The sequence below is a fragment of the Mobula hypostoma genome, chromosome 1, assembly GCF_963921235.1.
Source record: "Mobula hypostoma chromosome 1, sMobHyp1.1, whole genome shotgun sequence".
NCBI classification, from domain to species: domain Eukaryota; kingdom Metazoa; phylum Chordata; class Chondrichthyes; order Myliobatiformes; family Myliobatidae; genus Mobula; species Mobula hypostoma.
Window position 1 is genome coordinate 250,841,578 of NC_086097.1, and position 20,635 is coordinate 250,862,212.

The following is a 20,635-nucleotide window of genomic DNA, read 5'->3' on the forward strand; positions in this document are numbered from 1 at the left end:
TTTTAACCTACCTTAAAATCAATCTAATCCTTTCATTCTGCATAGTCTCCATTTTTCTATTATCCACGTGCCAATTTAAGAGAAATTCCTTAAGGTTGTTATAGCCGGGGGTGGTAGTGGGGATAAGCTCCCACTACATATAAATGCTCCCAATGGCGTGCGCCTCAAATAGCCTCTGACAACCAAGTCCAGCTCCTGGCCTTCACGTGTGGCTTAGCTACTCAGCCGAGCAGAACCGTTGTACTGACAGGAGAAGGTGCAAAAACAGGTCACTGGCACCTTAAAACCAGTCACTTTGGGCAGCTGTGGTGGGTAACTCATCTTGGAGAAGGAAAACCTCCACTGCCCTCCAACTATGCCCACTTATGGAGAAAGCTTCCAGAGTAAACCCTGAGGAAAAATCCGGAGCTGGACTTTCTAAGGCCGCCCAATGTTGAATTCAACGCTGACCGGCAACCCCTGCAGCCAAGCTGTGTCGGTCTCTGTCGTTCCTTTCGGTTCATCAGATGGGTTCATAGAGGGGGACCCTCCTATGTGGGCAACAGTTTGCTTTCCATATTGTACTGCCCTGGCTTGCATATCTGGACAGCCAGTACACAACATCCACAGGCGACCCTGACCAACGCAGGCCTCTAATCTAAGAGTTTCTTATGTGTCTGCTTCCACTTCCACCCGTAGCAGGGTGATTCTTGCGCTCACCATTCTCTGTGTAACTTTCCTCCAATCACCTTAAAATTATATTGACAAGACATAGGAGCTGAAGTAGGCCAGTCAGCCCACTGAGACTTCTCCACCATTCAACCATCATATTATTATGAGGAGAATTGTCCTGATCTATCCCCACCCCTGTCAGAGCGTCCCACACACCCACCACTCTCTGCATAAAGCACCTACCTCTGACATCCCCCTTATACCTTCCTCCAATCTTCAAATCTGTTGCCTACTCTGAGTTGTCTGTCTGCTGACTCGACTTACGGCTTTAGCAGAGTGTTGATCTGCTGAGACACAAAGCCACAACACTCCAGAACAATGAGCATATTAATTGCCAGCCGGCTGGGGTACGTGGACAATACTTGCGAGTGTACCTATTCAGCAGCAAGCTCCAAGATATTAGTGATTAAAGCTTCGCTCTATTTGTCACATATATATCAAAACAGACAGTGAAACACGTTGTTTGCGTCAAACCAAATCAGCGAGGATTGTGCTGGGCAGGTCTGCTGTGCTCCCAGTGGCAGCATAGCATGCCCACAACTTACTAACGCTAACCTGTATGCCCTTGAAAACTGGGAGGAAACCCGAGTACCCAGAGGAAACCCACACCTACCCAGCACATCAGGGGGGAGGTAGGGGAGCCTGAAGCCACACACTCAAAACTGTTTCCCCTCCGCCAGCAGATTTCTGAATGGACAATGAACCCATCAGCAGTACCTCACTAGTTTTGTTCTCTTTTTGCACTACTTTTTATATATATTTCTTATTGTAACTTACGGTATATTTCCTATATTGCACTGTACGTCTGCCACAAAACAAAGAGTTTTACAGCCATATGTTAGTGCTAATAAATCTGATCAGAGGGAGAAGGTACAAACCCCTAACAGGCAGGGGTGGGTATCAGACCCCGATTCGTGATGGCTGGTGCTGGAGAGCGATGCGTTTACTCCAGGGCTACCGCGACATTGTTAACTCATCCACTTTTGCAAACAGCATCCAGAGCAGCCTTGAGTAACCTGCCCCCGGGTTAGCCCATACTTCAGAGGTGACAAGACCTTGCACCATCTCCTGTGTGTTGGGAGCCACCTACTGGTGACGGGCAAACTCTAATCTCCATCTTCACCACCCCAGCACAGTCCACGCACGAGGAAAGGAGTGAAATCAGAACCTCAGATCGAGCTCCAAACTCACGGAACCCAGGCAACAGTGTCCCATAAGACACAGGAGCAGAATTGGGCCATTTGGCCCATCGAGTCTACTCTGCCATTCCATCATGGCCAATTTACTACCCCATTTTCCTGCCTTCAGAATCTGAATCAGGTTTAACATTACCGGCACATGTCACAGAATTTGTTGTTTTGTGGCACCACTACATTACAATACATAGTCATTTTTAAAATATATAAATTAGAATAACAAATATAGAAACATAGAAACATAGAAAATAGGTGCAGGAGTAGGCCATTCGGCCCTTCAAGCCTGCACCGTCATTCAGTATGATATTGGCTGATCATCCAACTCAGAACCCTGTACCAGCCTTCCCTCCATACCCTCTGATCCCTTTAGCCACAAGGGCCATATCTAACTCCCTCTTAAATATAGCCAATGAACTGGCCTCAGCTGTTTCCTGTGGCAGAGAATTCCACAGATTCACCACTCTCTGTGTGAAGAAGTTTTTCCTAATCTCGGTCCTAAAAGGCTTCCCCTCTATCCTCAAACTGTGACCCCTCGTTCTGGACTTCCCCAACATCGGGAACAATCTTCCTGCATCTAGCCTGTCCAATCCCTTTAGGATTTTATATGTTTCAATCAGATCCCCCCTCAATCTTCTAAATTCCAGAGAGTATAAGCCTAGTTCATCCAGTCTTTCATCATATGAAAGTCCTGCCATATAAAAAATTAAATTAGGTAGTGTACATAAGAGCGCAAACATATATCCTTCAATACCCTTACTCATCAAGAACCTCTGCTTTAAACCTCATCTCTGTTCTAAATGGATGCCCCTCTATTCTGAGGCTGTGCCCTCTGGTCCTAGACTCCCCCACTGTAGGAAACATCCTCTCCACATCTAGGACTTTCAATATTCAATAGGCTTCAATGAGATCCCCCCCCCCGCCCCATTCTTCTAAACTCCAGTGGGTTCCCTGCAGTTCTGAACATTTCTGTTACATGAACAATTTTAGCAGGCAGTCGAGGTTCACAAGGAAAGGCATCAACAATTCTTCCAAACCCTCAAATCCACTGACAGGGCAAGTCGTTTCCTGGGCCTACAGGAAGTGGTGGATACAGGCAAAGACCTCCCCACCAACGAGCACGTCTACAAGGCGCACTGCCACGAGAAAGCTGCATCCATCATCACAGAGACCATACAGGCCACGCTATCTGGAAGGAGGTACAGGAGCCTTAGGTGCAACACCACCAGGGTCAGGAACAGTTATTACCTTCCAACCATCAGGCTCCTCAGCTGACGTGGATAACTTCAGTCACCACAGTATTGAAATGAGGCCACAACCTATGGACTCACTTCTGAGGGCTTTACAACTCCTGTTCTCAGTATTATTTATGCATTTATTTGTATTTGCAAAGTTTGTCTTCTTTCACACACTGGTTGTTTATCTTTATGTGTAGTTTTTCATTGATTGCATTGTATTTCTTAGATCTACTGTGAATGCCTGCAAGAAAATGAATCTCAGGGCAGTACTCCGTGATATATACGTACTTTGATAATAAATTTACTTTGAACTTTGAACGTTAGGCGCTTGTTTCACTCAAGCAGCTCCGATGTTCAAACCATATTGTTTGCCTGCTCAACACCTTTCACCCTTGACCTCTCGTTCTAACCTCACCTAACTTCAGTGGAAAAAGGCTGCTTGCATTTATCCTATCTATACCTTTCATAATTCTGTGTACCTCTATCAAATCTCCTCTCATTCTCCTTTGCTCCAGGGAATAAAGTCCTAAACTATTCAACCTTTCCCAATAACTCAGGTCATCAAATCCTGGCAACGTCCTTGTAAATTTTCTCTGCACTCTTTCAACCTTATTTACATCTTTCCTGTATGTAGGTGACCGGACTGCACACAATACTCCAAATTATGCCTCACCATCATCTTATACAATTTCAGCATACGATCCCAACTCCTGTTCTCAATACTTTGATTTATGGAGACCAATGTGCCAACAGCTCTCTCTCTGTGGCCTTACCCACATTACCAAAGAGCCTGTGTGCCACCTTACCAAACAAGCATATACAATACCAGCAGCTGGCAGAGCAGTGCCAGGGACAAGGGTGGAGGGCACCATGCCAGCCTACAGAGGTGAGGTTTAGAGGTTTTGCTCTCTGCTCACTCTGCAGAGTATGCTCTCCTTGGCATAACAGGGGCTACAAAGAAAAAGCCACCAAGACCATCACAAAGGCTGCTGAGTGAGCCTTCAGGAAGCTACGGATGAAGAGCTGTGACCCACGGACCAGTGCTGGGTATTTCTGATCAGCCCTGGCTGGGTCACCTCGGCGAGAGTGCCTGACGTTGAAAGACCAGAAACACCCAATGACCCCAGGTTACATCACTGATGACGCGTCCCAGCACATCCTCGGATGAATCTCAACATCCTAACAATCACACTGAAAATGCAACGAAAATGAAAAATGCCAGAAGCACTCAGCAGCCCAGGCAGTATCTGTGAGGGGGGGATAATTAATGTTTCGGGTCTGGGAGTTGAGTTCCAGGGTATAAAGTCCTAATAAGAATATAGATGTCTTTGTTTAAGAAATAGATACTGATTGAGAATTTCCTGTTCTGCTCTGAAGGGTGACATATAATCTACAAAGACATAGAGAGCCTTTGTTTAATGACTTATTCGAGAAATGACAGATCGAGCAGTAGCCTGCACTAAAATGTCAGCTTATGCTTGGAGCACAATCTTTGATGCACAGTGCGAATACAGTCTCCGGAGATGGAGAGTTCTTTGGCATATGCAGTGGAAATTTATTTTGGAACCCATTATCTTTCTTGTCTATTCCTGCCAAGACATTCAGTGGTAGCTCGGATTACTTAACTCTGTAAGAATGAGCTCAATAAAAAAATGTTAATGCTCAGGGCAGCCTTGCCGAGAACACAGCTTTCATTTCAAGTGTGGCTCTTTGAAGAGCACCTGTGTCTCTTCAAGGGTTAAGGATCAACCTTATTCACCATGTACATTTACACGTATACAGAATAAACACATGCTGCACTGTCTGGGTGCGATATGTGGTGTACTGTCAGGATGGCAGTGATATACAGGCCTCCCAATGGTAGCTGGGATGTGGACCACAGAATACAATAGGAAAGACAAAATGTGTATCAAAAGGGCAATGTTATGACGGTCATGGGAGATTTCAACATGTAGGTCGATTGGGAAAATGAGGTTGGAAATGGATCTCAAGAGAGAGAGTTTGTTGAATGCCCACAAGATAACTTTTTAGAGCACTTTGGCATTGAGCCTACTGGTGAATCAGCTGTACTGGATTGGGTGTTATGTAATGAACCGGGGGCGATTAGGGAGCTTAAGGTAAAAGAACCCTTAGGAGGCAGTGATCACAATATGATTGAGTTCATCTTGAAATTTGATAGGGAGAAAGTCTGACGTAGCAGGATTTTAGTGGAGTAAAGGAAATTACAGTGGTATGAGAGAGGAGTTGACCAAAGTAAATTGGAATGAGATACCGGCAGGGATGTCAGTAGAACAGCAATGGTGTGAGATCCTAGGAAAAATGAGGAAGGTGCAAGAGAGATGTATTCCAAAAACAAAGGAATGCTCAAGTGGCAAAATAGAACAACTGTGGCTGACAAGGGAAGTCAAAGCTAATGTAAAAGCAAAAGAAAGGGCATACAACAAAGCAAAAATTAGTGGGAAGATAGAGGATTGGGAAGTTTTTAAAGCCTACAGAGAGCAACTAAAAAAAGCATTAGAAGGGAAAAGATGAAATATGAAAGCAAGCTAGCGAACAATGTCAAACTGGACAGTAAAAACTTTCTCAAGTATGTAAAAAATGAAAGAGAGATGAGAGTGGATAGAGGACCGCTAGAAAATGAGACCGGAGAAATAATAATGGGGGACAAGGAGATAGCTGATGAACTAAATGAGTATTTTGCATCAGTCTTCACTGTGGAAGACACTAGCAGTGTGCCAGATGTTGTAGTGTGTGAAGGAAGAGAAGTGAGTGCAGTTGCTATTACAAGGGAGAAGGAACTCAAAAAGCTGAAAGAACTAAAGGTACACGAGTCACCCGGACCAGATGAACTGCACCCTAGGGTTCTGAAAGTGGTACCGTTAGAGATTGTGGCGGCATTAGAAATGATCTTTCAAAAATCATTGGACTCTGGCATGGTGCCAGAGGACTAGAAAATTGCAAATGTCACTCCGCTCTTCAAGAAAGGAGGAAGGAAATTATAGACAAGTTAGCCTGATCTCAGTCTTTGGGAAAATGTTGGAGTCAATTGTTAAGGATGAGGTTGTGGAGTACTTGGTGAGGCAGGACAAGATAGGACAAAGTCAGTACGGCTTCTTAAGGGAAAATCCTGCCTGACGAACCTGTTGGAATTCTTTAAGGAGATTACAAGTAGGATAGATAAAGGGGGTGCAGTGGATGTTGTATATTTGGACTTTCAGAAGGCCTTTGAGAAGGTGCCACACATGAGGCTGCTTACCAAGTTAAGAGCCCGTGGTATTACAGGAAAGTTACTAGCAAGGTTAGAGCATTGGCAGATTGGAAGGAGGCAGCGAGTGGGAATAAAAGGATCCTTTTCTGGTTGGCTGCCAGTGACTAGGGATGTTCCGCAAGGGTTGGTATTGGGGCCATTTCTTTTTATAGTGTATTTCAGTGATTTAAATGATGGAACAGATGGCTTTGTTACCAAGTTTGCAGATAAAACGAAGGTTGGTAAATGAAATACAATGTTGGAAAATTCATACTTATGCACGTTGGTAGAAGAAATAAATGTGCAGACTATTTTCGAAATGGGAAGAAAATCCAAAAATCTGAGATGGAAAGGAACTTGGAGTCCTTGTGCAGAACAGTCTCGAGGTTAACTTGCAGGTTGAGTCAGTGGTGAGGAAGGCAAATGCCATGTTAGCATTCATTTCAAGAGGTCTAGAATACAAGAGCAGGGATGTGATACTGAGGCTTTATAAGGCACTAGTGAGGCCTCACCTTGAGTATTGTGAACAGTTTTGGGTTCTTCATCTTAGAAAAGATATGCGGTATTAGAGAGAGTTCAGGTGAGATTCTGGGAATAAAAGGGTTATCATATGAGGAACATTTGATAGCTCTGGGCCTGTAGTTGCTGGAATTTAGAAGTATTTAGAAGAGATGTGGAAAGGATGGTTCCTATGGTGAGGGAGTCTGGGACAAGGAAGCACAGTTTCAGGATAGAGAGGCAATTAGAGGTGTGGAGAAATTTCTTTAACTGAAGGGTGGTAAATTTGTGGAATTTATTACCATGTGCAGTTGTGGAGGCCAGGTTGTTGGGTGTATTTAAGGCAGAGCCTGATAGGTTCTTGATTGGACATGGCATCAAAGGTAACGGGGAGAAGGCTGAGGAGGGGAAAAAAGGATCAGCCATGATTGAATGGTGGAGCAGACTCGATGGGCCAAATGGCCTAATTCTGCTCCTATGTCTTATGATCTTATGGACATGCACCGTAAGAACAAGTTTACTGTCATTCAGCCACACACATATATCCAGTTGAATGAAATATCGTTCCTCTGATGGCAAGGTGTGAAACGTAATACATACTGTCACACAAAGTACACAGAGTTATGATCCAGCACATAGAGTCACAAAATAATATCAGCACAGTCTCTGAGCAACATGGCCTGAAGGTTGACAGGTTGACATAAAGTGCGAGGTGGACGTTTAAAAGACAACAATATTCAACAATTATAGAAAAAAAGAATTATATAAAAAGTAAAGCTAGAAGCACGGTTGTGGAATAAACGTGATTCTCTTCAAAGATTGGCTGCCTGGCATCAGTGGTCACATAACCAGGTTTTGTGATATGAACCAGCTGCTGGTATGACCATCCACCACGTGTTCCCTTGGCTTCACATGATCCAGCTCGGGGTGATAAGCAAATGCTAAACCTGGCCCAAGGTTGACCTGCAAGCCAGTGGAGGGTAGGAGCACCTTACATTTCCTTTGGTAGGGACGTATTTCTACCCAGTGGAGATCAGTGAAATCAGTAGCTACATTGTTAAAATTGGAACTGTTGATGTCAACAAGAATCAGCTATCAAACTCATTGAATTCACACTCGAAAGATTGTGTTCAGTTCTGGTCACCTCATTGTACGAAGGGTGTGGAAGCTTTAGAGAGGATGCAGAGGAGATTCACGAAGATGCTGTCCAGATAAGACAGCATGTCTTATTGGTATAGGTTATGCGAGCTAGGGTTTTTCTCTTTGGAATATAGGAGGACGAGAGGTCACTTGAGAGAGATTTACAAGATGAAAAGAGACATAGATGAAGACTTTTTGCCAGAACAGAAATGGCCAATACAAGGGGCATAATTTTAAGTGGGTGGCAGGGTGGAGATATGTCTCTACCAAAGGGAGTGTAAGGTGCTCTTTTCTTCCACTGGCCTGTACATCGCCTTTGGGCAAAGTGTAGAACCTGCTTAGCCCTCTGATCAGGGTCACATGAAGCCATGGGAGCAGGTGGTGGATGGTCGTATGAGCAGCTGGTACACATCACAATTCCCAGTTATGTGACCACTCATGTCAGGCAGACAATCTCTGAAGAGAATTGATAATGGATGGGGTCACCCATCTTGTAAAGACACTGCCCAGAAGAAGGCTCTTCTGTAGAAAAATTTGCCAAAACAATCATGGTTAAGGAAAGATCATGATAGCCCACATCATACGACATGGCACATGATGAAGGAATGAATGAATAATTTTAAGGTGATTGGAGGAAAGTACAGGGGGTATGTCAGAGGTACTGTTTTTACACTTAGTGTGTAAACAAAATAACAACTGTTTCTTCCTCTCCATAAATGTTCCCTGACCTGCTGAGTTCCTACAGCAGTTTGTGTGCGTTAGAACTGTCTGTTATAAGATATAGCAGCAGAATGAGGCTATTTGGCCCATTGCATCTCTTCCATCATTTCCTCACACTGATCCATTTTTCCTCTCTGCCCCAATCTCCTGCCTTCTTCCCAAATCCCTTCATGCCCTGACCAATCAAAAATCTATCAACCTCTGCCTTAAATAAGCATCAAGTCGAGGTTTCCACAGCTGCCCGTGGCCAAGAATTCCACAGATTCACCACTCTCCGGCTAAAAAAAAAATTGCTCCTCATCTCCGTTCTAAAAGGACGCTGTTCTATTCTGAGTATCCTCTGGTCTTAAACTCTCCCACCATAGGAAGTATCCTCTCTACTTCTACTCTATCAAGTCCTTTCACCATTGAATAGGTTTCAGTTAGGTCACCCCTCATTCTTCTGAAATCCACTGAGCACAGGCTCAGAGCCAAATGTTTTTTTTATGACAAGCCGTTCAATCCTGGAATCATTTTCCTGAACCTCCTTTGAACCCTCTCCAGTTTCAGCACATCCTTTCTATGATAAGGGGCCCAAAGCTGCTCACAATACTCCAAGTGAGACCTCACCAGTGCTTTATAAAACATCAACAATACATCCTTGCTTTTATATTCTAGTCCTCTTGAAATGAATGCTAACATTGCATTTGCCTTCCTCACTACAGACTCAACCTGCAAATTAACCTTTAAGGAATCCTGCATAAGGACTCCCAAGTCCCTGCACGTCTTACATTTTATTTTCTCTCCATTTAGAAAATAGTCAACCCTTTCATTTCTTCTTTCAAACTGCATTGTTTTCCCGTTCTCATAACCTGTCTAAGTCCTTCTGTAGCCTCTCTACTTCCTCAAAATTGCCTGCCCTCCACCTATCTTCCTATCATCTGCAACAATACAGTCATCCAAATCATTGACATTTAACGTAAAAAGAATCGGTCCCGACACAGAGCCCTGTGGAACACCACTAGTCACTGGCAACCAACCAGAAAGGGCTCCCTTTGTTCCCACTCTTTGCCTCCTGCCATCAGCCATTGCTTAATCCATGCTAGAGTGTTAACTTTCAGTGCTGCATGCACCCAGTCTTCTTCAAGTCTGACAACTCCCCATCTCCCAACATTTTTATTCAATATCTGCTGTTTTACTACTAAAGTTGTTAAGCTCGTTTTTAGCAGAGAAACACAAGTCCCTTGGCCCATCCAGTCCATGCTGAGCTGTTAATCTGTCTAGTCCCATCAACCTGCACCCAAGCCACATCCCTCCCTAGCCTCCCATCCATGTACCTAGCCACATTTCTTTTAAATGTTGAAAATGACTCCACAATCAACCACTTCCACTAGCAGCTCATTCCACACTCTCACCACCCTCTGAATAAAGCTACCCTTCAACATTTAACCTTTCACCCTTAACCCTTAACTTCAGGTTCTCGTCTCACCCAACTTCAGTGGAAAAACCCTGCTTCCGTTTACCCTTTCTATACCCCTCATGATTTCTCCATCTGCTGCTCACTAACCATAATCATGACCTCACCATCCACCTCACTATGGTCGAGGCACAAGAGATTCTGCAGATGCTGAAATCCAGAGTAACACACACAAAATGCTGGAGGAACTCAGCAGGACAGGCAGCATCTATGGATGGAAAGGAACAGTTGATGTTTGCAGTCCTGATGAGGCACTTTGTCCTGAAATATTAACTGTCCATTCCCCTCCAGAGATGCTGCCTGAGCGGCTGAGTTCCTCCAGCATTTTGTGTGTGTTGCTCTATCTTGTTACTGTCTGCCTGCACTGCACTTTCTCTGTAGCTGTTACACTTCATTCTGCATCGTTATTGTTTTCCCTTGTACTACCTCCTCCAGCAGAGGCTGAGGGGAGATCTGCTCGAGGTTTATAAGATTTTGAGAGGCATAGGCAGACAGTAGACAGGGAAGAAGTCTTAGGATTGTCTCAATTTCCTACCATTGATCATTGCATATATTGGCAGGTAGAGGCTTTGACTTGCTGACACACGTGGTAAAGGAAAGGAAAATTAATTTTCATTCTAGGATGCTTCCGGATTAGAGGGTGCATGCTACCACATGAGGTCGGACAAAGCTGGGTTGTTTTCTCTGGGGCAGTGGAGACTAAGCGGAGATCTGATAAGAGGTTTACAAGATTATGAGAGGCACAGACAGCGGACGGACAGGATCTTTTTCTAAGGGTTGAAGTGTCTACTACCAGAGGGCATGCATTTAAGGTGAGAGGGAGTCATTTTAAAGGAGATGTGAGGGGCAAGTTTCGCTCCCACAGACAGTGATGGGTGCCTGGAATGCACTGCCTGGAGTGGTGATATCTTATAAATATTATTGCGAAGAAAGCACGACAGCACCTCTACTTCCCCAGGAGTCTGTGGAGATTCAGCGTGTCATCAAAAACCTTGGCAAACTTCTATAGATGCTGGTGGAAGGTGTACTGACTAGCTACATTATGGCCTGGTACGGGAACACCAGTGCCCTTGAGTGGAAAATCCTGCAAGAAGTAGTGGATTCAGCCCAGTATATCACGGGTAAAACCCTCCCAACCATTGAGCACATCTACATTGAAGCAGAAAAGCAGCATCCATCATCAAAGATCCTCACCACCCAGGCCATGCTCTCTTCTCGCTGCTGCCATCAGGTAGAAGGTACAAGTGCCCCAGGACTCACACCACCAGGTTCAAGAGCAGTTATTACCCCTCAACCATCAGGTTCTTGAACAGAAGGGGACAAGGGGATAACTACACTCATTCTACTTCCAGTGTTCCCACAACCAATGGTCTCACTTTAAGGACTCTTTTATTTTGTTATTTCATGCTCGTTATTTATGGCTATTTATTTATATTTGCATTTGCACAGTTTTTTTGTCCATTAATCCTGGTTACAGTCACAGCTCCATAGATTTACTAGGTATGTCCACAGGAAAAGAATTCCAGGGTTGTATATGGCGACATGTATATAGTCTGATAATAAATTTTACTTTGAAGTATTTTTGGTAGAGGCAGAAACATTAGAGATGTTTAGATGGACCATGAATGTGAAGAAAATGGAAGGAAATGGACATTTGTAAATAGAGGGGGTTAGTTGGCCACTGGTTCAGCACAACATTGTAGACCAAAGAGCCTGTTCCTGTGCTGTACTGTTGCACTTGGACTAAAAAAAGTGTTTTCTTGCATGACTATGTTCTTTTTTTCCCCCTTTCTCGCTATTTTGAATGCACCTTGGTCCCTGGGGAACACTGTCTCATTTGATTGTATCCAGGTATGATTTGAATGACAATTAAACTTGATTTGATTTGATGTTCAATGTTCTAACTCAGTGCATTGTTATAATGAATCGATCTGTAGGGATAGGATGCAAGACAAGATTTTCACTGTACCTCTGTACACGTAACAATAATAAATCCAATTTATCATCCATGAAGCCTCTCGGCATCCTCACCTCCACCCACCTTGTTTTACCAGCAGCAAGTGAGAACTGGTATCTGGTCTACAGGGGACTTCAGGAAGGGGAAGTCAGGAGAACACACACCAGTCCTTGTCGAGGGGGCATTGTGAGATGGGTGGGCAGCCTCAAATACCTGGGCATCAACATCTCAGACCATCTATCTTGGGCCCAACATAAAGATGCAATTACAAAGACAGTAATTGCACACCAATGGCTATACTTCATTGGGAGTTTGAGGGGATTTGGGATGTCATCAAAGACTCTAGCACATTTCCACAGATGTACCTAAGAGGTATTCTAACTGTCTGGTATGGAGGGGGGCACTGCACAGGATCAGAAAAATTTGCAGAAAATTGTAAACTCAGCTGGCACCATCATGGGCACTAGCCTCCCCTGCAGTGAGGGACACCTTCAAAATTCAGTGCCTCAAGGTGGCATCCATCATTAAGGACCCCCATCACCCAGGACCATTGTTCCCTTCAGGGAGAAGGTGCAGGAGCCAGAAGACACAAACTCCATGACTCAGGAACAGCTTCTTCCCCTCCGCATCAGATTGATGAATGGACAATGAACCCATGAACACTACCTCACTATTCCTCTTTCCCACCATTTAGATTTTGTGTATTGTAATGTGTTGCTGCCACAAAACAACACGTTTCCGAACACAGGACACCGATAACAAACCTGAGTCTGAGTCTGATTCTGAACCAAAGGCCTGATGTAGGCTCTGAGTAGTTGGGAGGCAAGTTGGACGACGTAATCACAACGCTTTACAGTATCAGGGGCAGGTTCAAATCCCACCGCTGCCTGTAAAGAGTTTATACGTTCTCCCGTGTGGGTGTCCTTCTACCGTCCAAAGACCGACTGGTTAGGTTCATTGGCCATTGGAAGTTGTCCCGTGATTAGGCTCGGGTTAAACCTGGGGTTGCTGGGCGGCACCGTTCGAAAGGCCGGAAGGGTCTGTACCCCACCTTATCTCAATAAATAAATAAACTTGCAAGAAAAGTTCCTATAATCAGAGGAATTAAAACGTTAATTTCCTTACCCCCTGACGTGTCGCAGTTCTCCAGATTAGGCTGCAACCCGGCAAATATGCTGGTCAATGTGGACTTGCCGACTCCCGCTTCGCCGATGAGGACCACTCTGTACAGACTGTTGCTGGAATCGATGGAGAGGGCGGAGTCCGAAGAGACGGAGGACCAGCTCCCCCCGTAAGGTTCAGTCGGACTGAGGCAGGACCTGGAGCGCACCATGTACGCGCTCTCTCTCCACAGCGGCCGGCCGTCCGCAGGAATACTCCAGCGCTGGTGGGCGGGTGCAGGCCTCAGGGGCAGGCTACCCCGCCGTCTGGCGTGGTTCAGTGTCATGATTTCCCAACCCTGCGAACAAATGGAATCCCCCTGTTAAACGGTTCAAAGTAAATTTATTATCAAACTGTGTATATGTCACCATACACAAACTTGAAATTCATTTTCCTGCAAGCATCTACAATAAAACAAAGATATACGATAGAATTTACGAAAAGCTATATGTAGGATTTTTTCTCTTTGGAGAGAAGGAGGATGAGAGGTGACTTGATAGAGGTGTACAAGATGATAGACAGAGTGGACAGGCGGGGACTTTTTCCCAGGTTGGAAATGGTTAACACGAGGGGGCATCATTTTAAAGTGATTGGAGGAATGTTTAGGGGGATGTCAGAGGTAAGCTCTTTACTCAGAGAGTGGTGGGTGTGTGGAACACCCTGCCGGGGGTGGTGGTAGAGGCAGGTATATCAGGGACGTTTCAGAAACACTTAGATAGGCGTATGGATGTTATGTCGGAAGGAAGAGTTAAATTGATCTTAGAGTAGGTCAGATGGTAGGCACAAGATGGTGGGCCGAAGGGCTTTTATGTTCTATGTTCTAAAGATTGGCAAACAACCAAGGTGCAAAAGAAAACAAGTTGAGCAAATAAATAAATAAATACCACACAACACGAGTTGTATAGTTCTGAAAGTGAGTGTTAGAACAGCGCAGCTGGCGGTGTAGATTGGAGCGAACAAGTCAGAAACGGCTCGGATAACCGAAACCTGGCTCATCAGTAACAAACAGAACGCAGATGGAACTGTTTTCCGATCTGCGTCACGACTCCAAGAAGAACATTCTCAGCCGCTGCAAGTTTTACCAAACTTTTTCAACTCTTTCGTTAAATGTTTCAGTGAAGCAATTCGGGGGGTCCGAAAGGCTCTTGGCAAATGCGCCCTCGAATAAAACATTTGAGGATGGAACTGTAAGAAGCTCTTTCCTCACTTTGCAAACCAACCGACTCCTTCACAATAATAATATTGTAAAAGCACAAACTCATCTGTAATTTTTGTGCCTTGTCTATTAAGATTCAGGTTGTTTAATGTCATTTCCAGTACACAAGTGTAAAGGAGAACAAAATAATTGTTATTCCATATTCGATGCAGCACAAAACAAAACGCGTACACAATAAGATAAAGAAAACAATGATAAAACTCAATAAATATATAAGATCGCTTATATACATAGATTGACTGTATGCCTATACCGCACAGGAATGTTTGTACATAAGGTGACTGCGACAGAAACTGAAATGCTGGGGGCGGGGTTCAAAGTAAATTTACTAACCATACATATATGCTACCATATACTACCTTAAGATTAATTTTTTGCGAGCATTCATAGGAAAATACGATTTATAGAATTTATACGCTGAAAAACAACCTATTAAACGATAAACACAAGCGATTCTACAGACGCTGGAAATCCAGAACAACACACACAAAATGCTGGAGGAACTCAGCAGATCGGGCAGCGTCTATGGAGAGGAATAAACGGTCGATCTTTGGCGCTGAAACTCCTGATGATGCTTATATATTTCCATGGATGCTACCTGACCTGCTGGTTTCCTCCAGTATTTTGTGTGTGTTACTCTGGATTTCCAGCATCTGCAGAATCTCGAGTGTTTGTGATTATTTTACGGCGCGAAGTGGTTTCACAATTCCCGCTGCTTAAATCCCACGATGTTTTCTACTCAGTGCGCCGAGGAACCGTTTGTCGCTGAAGGATCTTACCCCGCCACCTTCTCCCGTGCACTCCGGCGTTCTGGTTTATTTCGATCTGAGGCTGCCTGGGTTTTCTGATTTATGCCTAATCCTCAATGGGATTGCTGTCGCTCCGGTTCTAATTCGCTCTGATCTCTCCCCTGCTTTATATTAAGCAGATCTGACCAGAACAGAGCTTTTCCGTGATGTCACCGAACTAAAAACTCCCCTGACAGCTTCGATCACAAATCTCCTCTGTACTCCCCCTCCTCCTCCCCTCCGCTATTCCACTCCAACGTCCGAAATTGAACTCGGGAAAGTTTAAAGTTTCTGTCACTGTACAGGGCAGTAAGGGTGGTCAACACCTGCACCCACTCACCCAGCTCTGCGCACCCCCAACCACCAGTACTCCATCACTTCCCGTCAGTCTCCCAATGTACAGGCATCACTTTATGGACATACAATCTTTGTGTATAAGCTATCTCATGCAGTTGTGTTTACCTATTGTGTGTTTTTTATTATTGTGTTCTTTATCTTATTGTGATTTTCGTGCTGCCGCGGGTCCGGAGTACCACTTGTTTCATTCTCCTTTACGGTTGTGTACAGGAAATGACATTAAATAATCTTGAATAACGGTGCAAGTGGCTCGAGAACTATCCTCGACGAAACATATATCGACCATTACAGCACAGCAAGGCCCTTCGGCCCATAATGTTATGCCGACCTCTTTTAACCTACTCTAAGATCAACCCCTCCTACATAAACCTTAATTTTTCCACCAACCATGTCCATGTTTCTGAAATGTTCCTAATGTATCTGCGTTCACCACCGTCCCTTGCAGGGACTCACCACTCTGTGATTAAAAAAAAACTAATTCTGACATCCCCCACCCCCGTACTTTCCCCCAATCACCTAAAAATTTTATGTTAATGGCTAAAAATTAGCCATTTCATAAAAGTTCAAAGTAAATTTATTATCAAAGTCACCATAGACAACCCTGAGAGTCATTTTCTTGTGAGCATTCATAGAAAATACAAAGAAATGCGATAGATTCAATGAAAGACCGCACTCAGCAAGACAGACGAACAACCAATGTACAAAAGCCATAGAAATATATTTATAGGCATCCGTTAGTGTCATGAGACCATGGATTTTTGCCTTGGAAGGTTTCCAGGGCACAGGTCTGGGCAAGGTTGTATGGAAGACCAGCAGTTGCCCATGCTGCAAGTCTCCCCTCTCCACGACAGCGAGGGAAGGGCACTAGGGCTGATACAGTTAGGCACCGGTGTTGTCGCAGAGCAATGTGTGATTAAGTGCCTTGCTCAAGGACACAACACGCTGAGGCTCGAACTAGCGACCTTCAGGTCACTAGACCGACGCCTTAACCACTTGGCCAAGCGCCAACACCATAGAAACATAGAAAACCTACAACACAATACAGGCCCTTCGGCCCACAATGCTGTGCCGAACATGTACTTACTTAGAAGTTGCCTAGTGTTACCCATAGCCCTCTATTTTTCTAAGCTCCGTGTACCTATCCAGGAGTCTCTTAAAAGACCCTATCGTATCCGCCTTCACCACAATCACCGGCAGCCCATTCCACGCACTCACCACCCTCTGCAAACCTTACCCCTGACATCTCCTCTGTACCTACCTCCGAGCACCTTAAAACTGTGCCCTCAGACAACGAACTGTGTAAATACAAAGATTTTAAAAACTAGTACTATTAATAATAATAATAAATGAGCAATAAATATCGAGAACACGAAATGAGGAGTCCTTGAAAGTGAGTCCATAGGTTGTGGGAATGGTTCAGTGATGGGGCAAGTGTGATTAAGTGAGGTTGTATGAAGTTATCTCCTCTTTCCGCCCAGGGGAAAAAGTCTCGGCTGTGGATACCTTACGTCCTAATTTATTCTCGAGTTTAGGCAATTCCACTGAGAGCCAGAGGTTGGAGAGCAGATTGAACGCAGATTTTCAAGAACCTTAACCCAGAGCATGCCGCAGTTCTCCACTGAATCCGCTCTGCTGCGATTTCTTTGCGGGCTTGTCCCAAGTTCTCGTTCAGTCCCGGGAGTAAGCTTTCTGTACCTACCCCGCCGCCCTGTTGCACCTTGGCCGAGAAGCTTTTCTCTATTCTATAACTACCGTCCTCCTGAAATAAAAACAACCAACCCGCACCACCCTCTCCTGCGAGGTATCAGAACGGTCGCCCCACGGAATGACATGGAAGGTGACAGGCAAGAGCTGACAGTGACAAGTTCTGACGCAGAACGTTTCTCTGGCGATAATGGTGTTTGAGACGTTCATTTCTGAACCAATTATTCAGAACGGATAGCTCAACGTTATAAATAAGCATGCTGAGAATCGCCAGGGCCCCGAGGCATCCCGTTAACAGCTAGATTCTAAGAAGAAACATTTTTTTTTCTGAGCGGAACTAAAGATCCACCACACAATGTTTAGGATCAGCTTAAACACAGGAGTTTAATGAAATGCTGGAAATCCAGACCAACACAGACAAAATGCTGGAGGAACTCGGCAGGTCAGGCAGTAGATATTTAGGGCGGAGACCCTTTATTAAGGAGCGGCTTCTCGCCCGCTGCCATCAGATTTCTGAATGGACAAAGAACGCTGTTTTTTCACTTTTTTGGCTCACTTTGCGCTACTTTAATTACATATAATTACAGGACTACAGGAGGAATGGAGACAGGCTAACTCCTATTGACATCAATGGATCTGGGGTTGAGAGGGTGAACAGCTTTAAGTTCCTCGGCATAAACATCACTGAGGATCACACGTGGTCTGTACACACCGGCTGTGTGGTGAAAAAGGCACAACAGCGTCTTTCACCTCTGACAGTTGAAGACATTTGGTTTTTGCCCCAAATCTTAAGAACTTTCTACAGGGGCATGATTGAGAGCATCCTGACTGGCTGCATCACTGCCTGGTATGGGAACTGTACCTCCCTTAATCGCAGGACTCTGCAGAGAGTGGTGCGGACAGCCCAGCGCATCTGTAGATGTGAACTTCCCACGATTCAGGACACTTACAAAGACAGGTGCGTAAAAAGGGCCTGAAGGATCATTGGGGACCCGAGTCACCCCAACCACAAACTGTTCCAGCTGCTACCATCCGGGAAACGGTACCGCAGCATAAAAGCCAGGACCAACAGGCTCCGGGACAGCTTCTTCCACCAGGCCAGCTTCTTCCACCAGGCCATCAGACTGATTAATTTACGCTGATACAATTGTATTTCTATGCTATACTGACTGTTTTGGTATCAACACTATTTATTCTAAATTACTATGAATTACATTGCATTACATTACATTGCACATTTAGACGGACACGTAATGTAAAGATTTTTGCTCCTCATATATATGAAAGATTTAAGAAATAAAGTCAATATATACATTTTTAGTTTATATTTTGCTTTTGGTCTTTCATTGATTCTGTAGATTAATTGCATATGCCGGCAAGGAAATCAATCTTAGGGTTGTATGCGGTGATGTATGTGTACTGAGATAATACCATAAGGCAGACATAGGAGCAGAATTAGGCCATTTGGCCCATCGAGCCCTTTCTCCCCTCCTCAGTCCCACTCCCTTTAACCTTTGATGCCGTGTCCAATCAACAACAGATCAAGCTCTGCCTTAAATACACCCAACGACCTGGCCTCCACAACTGCCTGTGGTAACAAGTTCCACAAATTCACCACCCTCTGGCGAAAGTAATTTCTCCGCATCTCTGTTTAAAATGGACGCCCCTCTATCCTGAGGCTGTGCCCTCTTGTCTGAAACTCTCCCACCATGGGAAACATCCTTTCCACATTTACCATGTCTAGGCTTTTCAACACATGAAAGGTTTCAAAGAGATGACCCCCACCCCCCACCCCATCCTTCTAAATTCCAGCCAGTACAGATCCAGAGCTATCAAACATTCCTCATAGATTATCCTTTCATTCCCGGAATCATCCTTGTGAAACTCCTCTGAACACTCTCCAAAGCCAGAACTGTTCACAATACATAAGGTGAGGCCTCACCAGTGCCTTACAAAGCCTCAGCATCCATACCCTTGTATACAGTACGAGACCTCTTGAAATGAATGCTAACATGGCATTTGCCTTCCTCACCACCAACTCAACCAGCAAGTTAACCCTCAGGGTGTTCTGCACAAGGACTCCCATGTCCCTTTGCATCTCAAATTTGTGCATTTTTTCCCCATTTAGAAAATAGTCTGCACATTTATTTCTACTACCAAAGTGCATGATCATGCATTTTCCAACATTGTATTTCACTGGCCACTCTCTTACCCACTCTCCTAATCTGTCTAAGTCCTTCTGCAGCCTACCTGTTTCCTCAATGCTACCTGCCCCTCCACCAATCTTCGTATCATCTGCAAACTTGATAACATCTAGAAACAGAGAAAAATAGAAAACCTACAGCACAGTACAGGCCATTCTGCCCACAAAGCTGTGCTGAACCTTAGAACTACCAAGGGTTACCCATAGCCCTCTATTTTTCTAAGCTCCATGTACCTATTCAGGAGTTTCTTAAAAGACCCTATTGTATCCACCTCCACCGCCATCGCCAGCAGCCCATTCCACACACTCACCACCCTCTGTGTAAAGAACTTACTGCTGACATCTCCTCTGTACCTACTGACAAGCACCTTAAAACTATGCCCTCTCGTGCAAGCCATTTCAGCCCTGGGAAAAAGCCTCTGACTATCCACACGATCAATGCCTCTTATCATCTTATACACCTCTATCAGGTCACCTCTCATCCTCCGTCGCTCCAAGGAGAAAATGGCGAGTTCACTCAACCTATTCTTATAAGGCATGCTCCCCAATCCAGGCAACATCCTTCTAAATCTCCTCTCCACCCTTTCAATGGTTTCCATGTCCTTTCTGTAGTGAGGCGACCAGAACTGAGCACAGTACTCCAAGTGGGGTCTGACCAAGGTCCTATATGGCTGCAACATTACCTCTCAGCTCCTAAACTCAACCCCACGACTGATGAAGGCCAATGTACCGTATGCCTTCTTAACCACAGAGTCAACCAGTGCAGCAGCTTTGAGTGTCCTACGGACTCGGACCCCAAAATCCCTCTGATCTTCCGCACTGCTAAGAGTCTTGCCATTAATACTATATTCTGTCATCATGTTTGACCTACCAAAATGAACCACCTCACACTTATCTGGGTTGAACTCCATCTGCCACTTCTCAGCCCAGTTTTGCATCCTATCAATGTCCTGCTGTAACCTCTGACAGCCCTCCACACTATCCACAACACCCCCCAGCCTTTGTGTCATCAGCAAATTTACTAACCCATCCCTCCACTTCCTCAT

At 44.8% G+C, this 20,635-nt stretch overlaps 1 protein-coding gene across 1 annotated transcript in view; it reads right to left on the reverse strand.

Moving 5' to 3' along the window:
- gem (GTP binding protein overexpressed in skeletal muscle) overlaps window positions 1-15,441 on the reverse strand; it is a 43,489-nt gene extending 28,048 nt beyond the window's left edge. Inside the window, exons 1-2 of the mRNA XM_063067144.1 lie at window positions 15,317-15,441; window positions 13,286-13,619 (exon numbers count right to left, since the gene is read on the reverse strand). Coding sequence (XP_062923214.1) covers window positions 13,286-13,607 — 322 coding nt within the window. The 5' untranslated portion in view covers window positions 13,608-13,619; window positions 15,317-15,441. The remainder of the gene's footprint in view (window positions 1-13,285; window positions 13,620-15,316) is intronic.
- Between the last annotated feature and the right edge of the window lie 5,194 nt (window positions 15,442-20,635).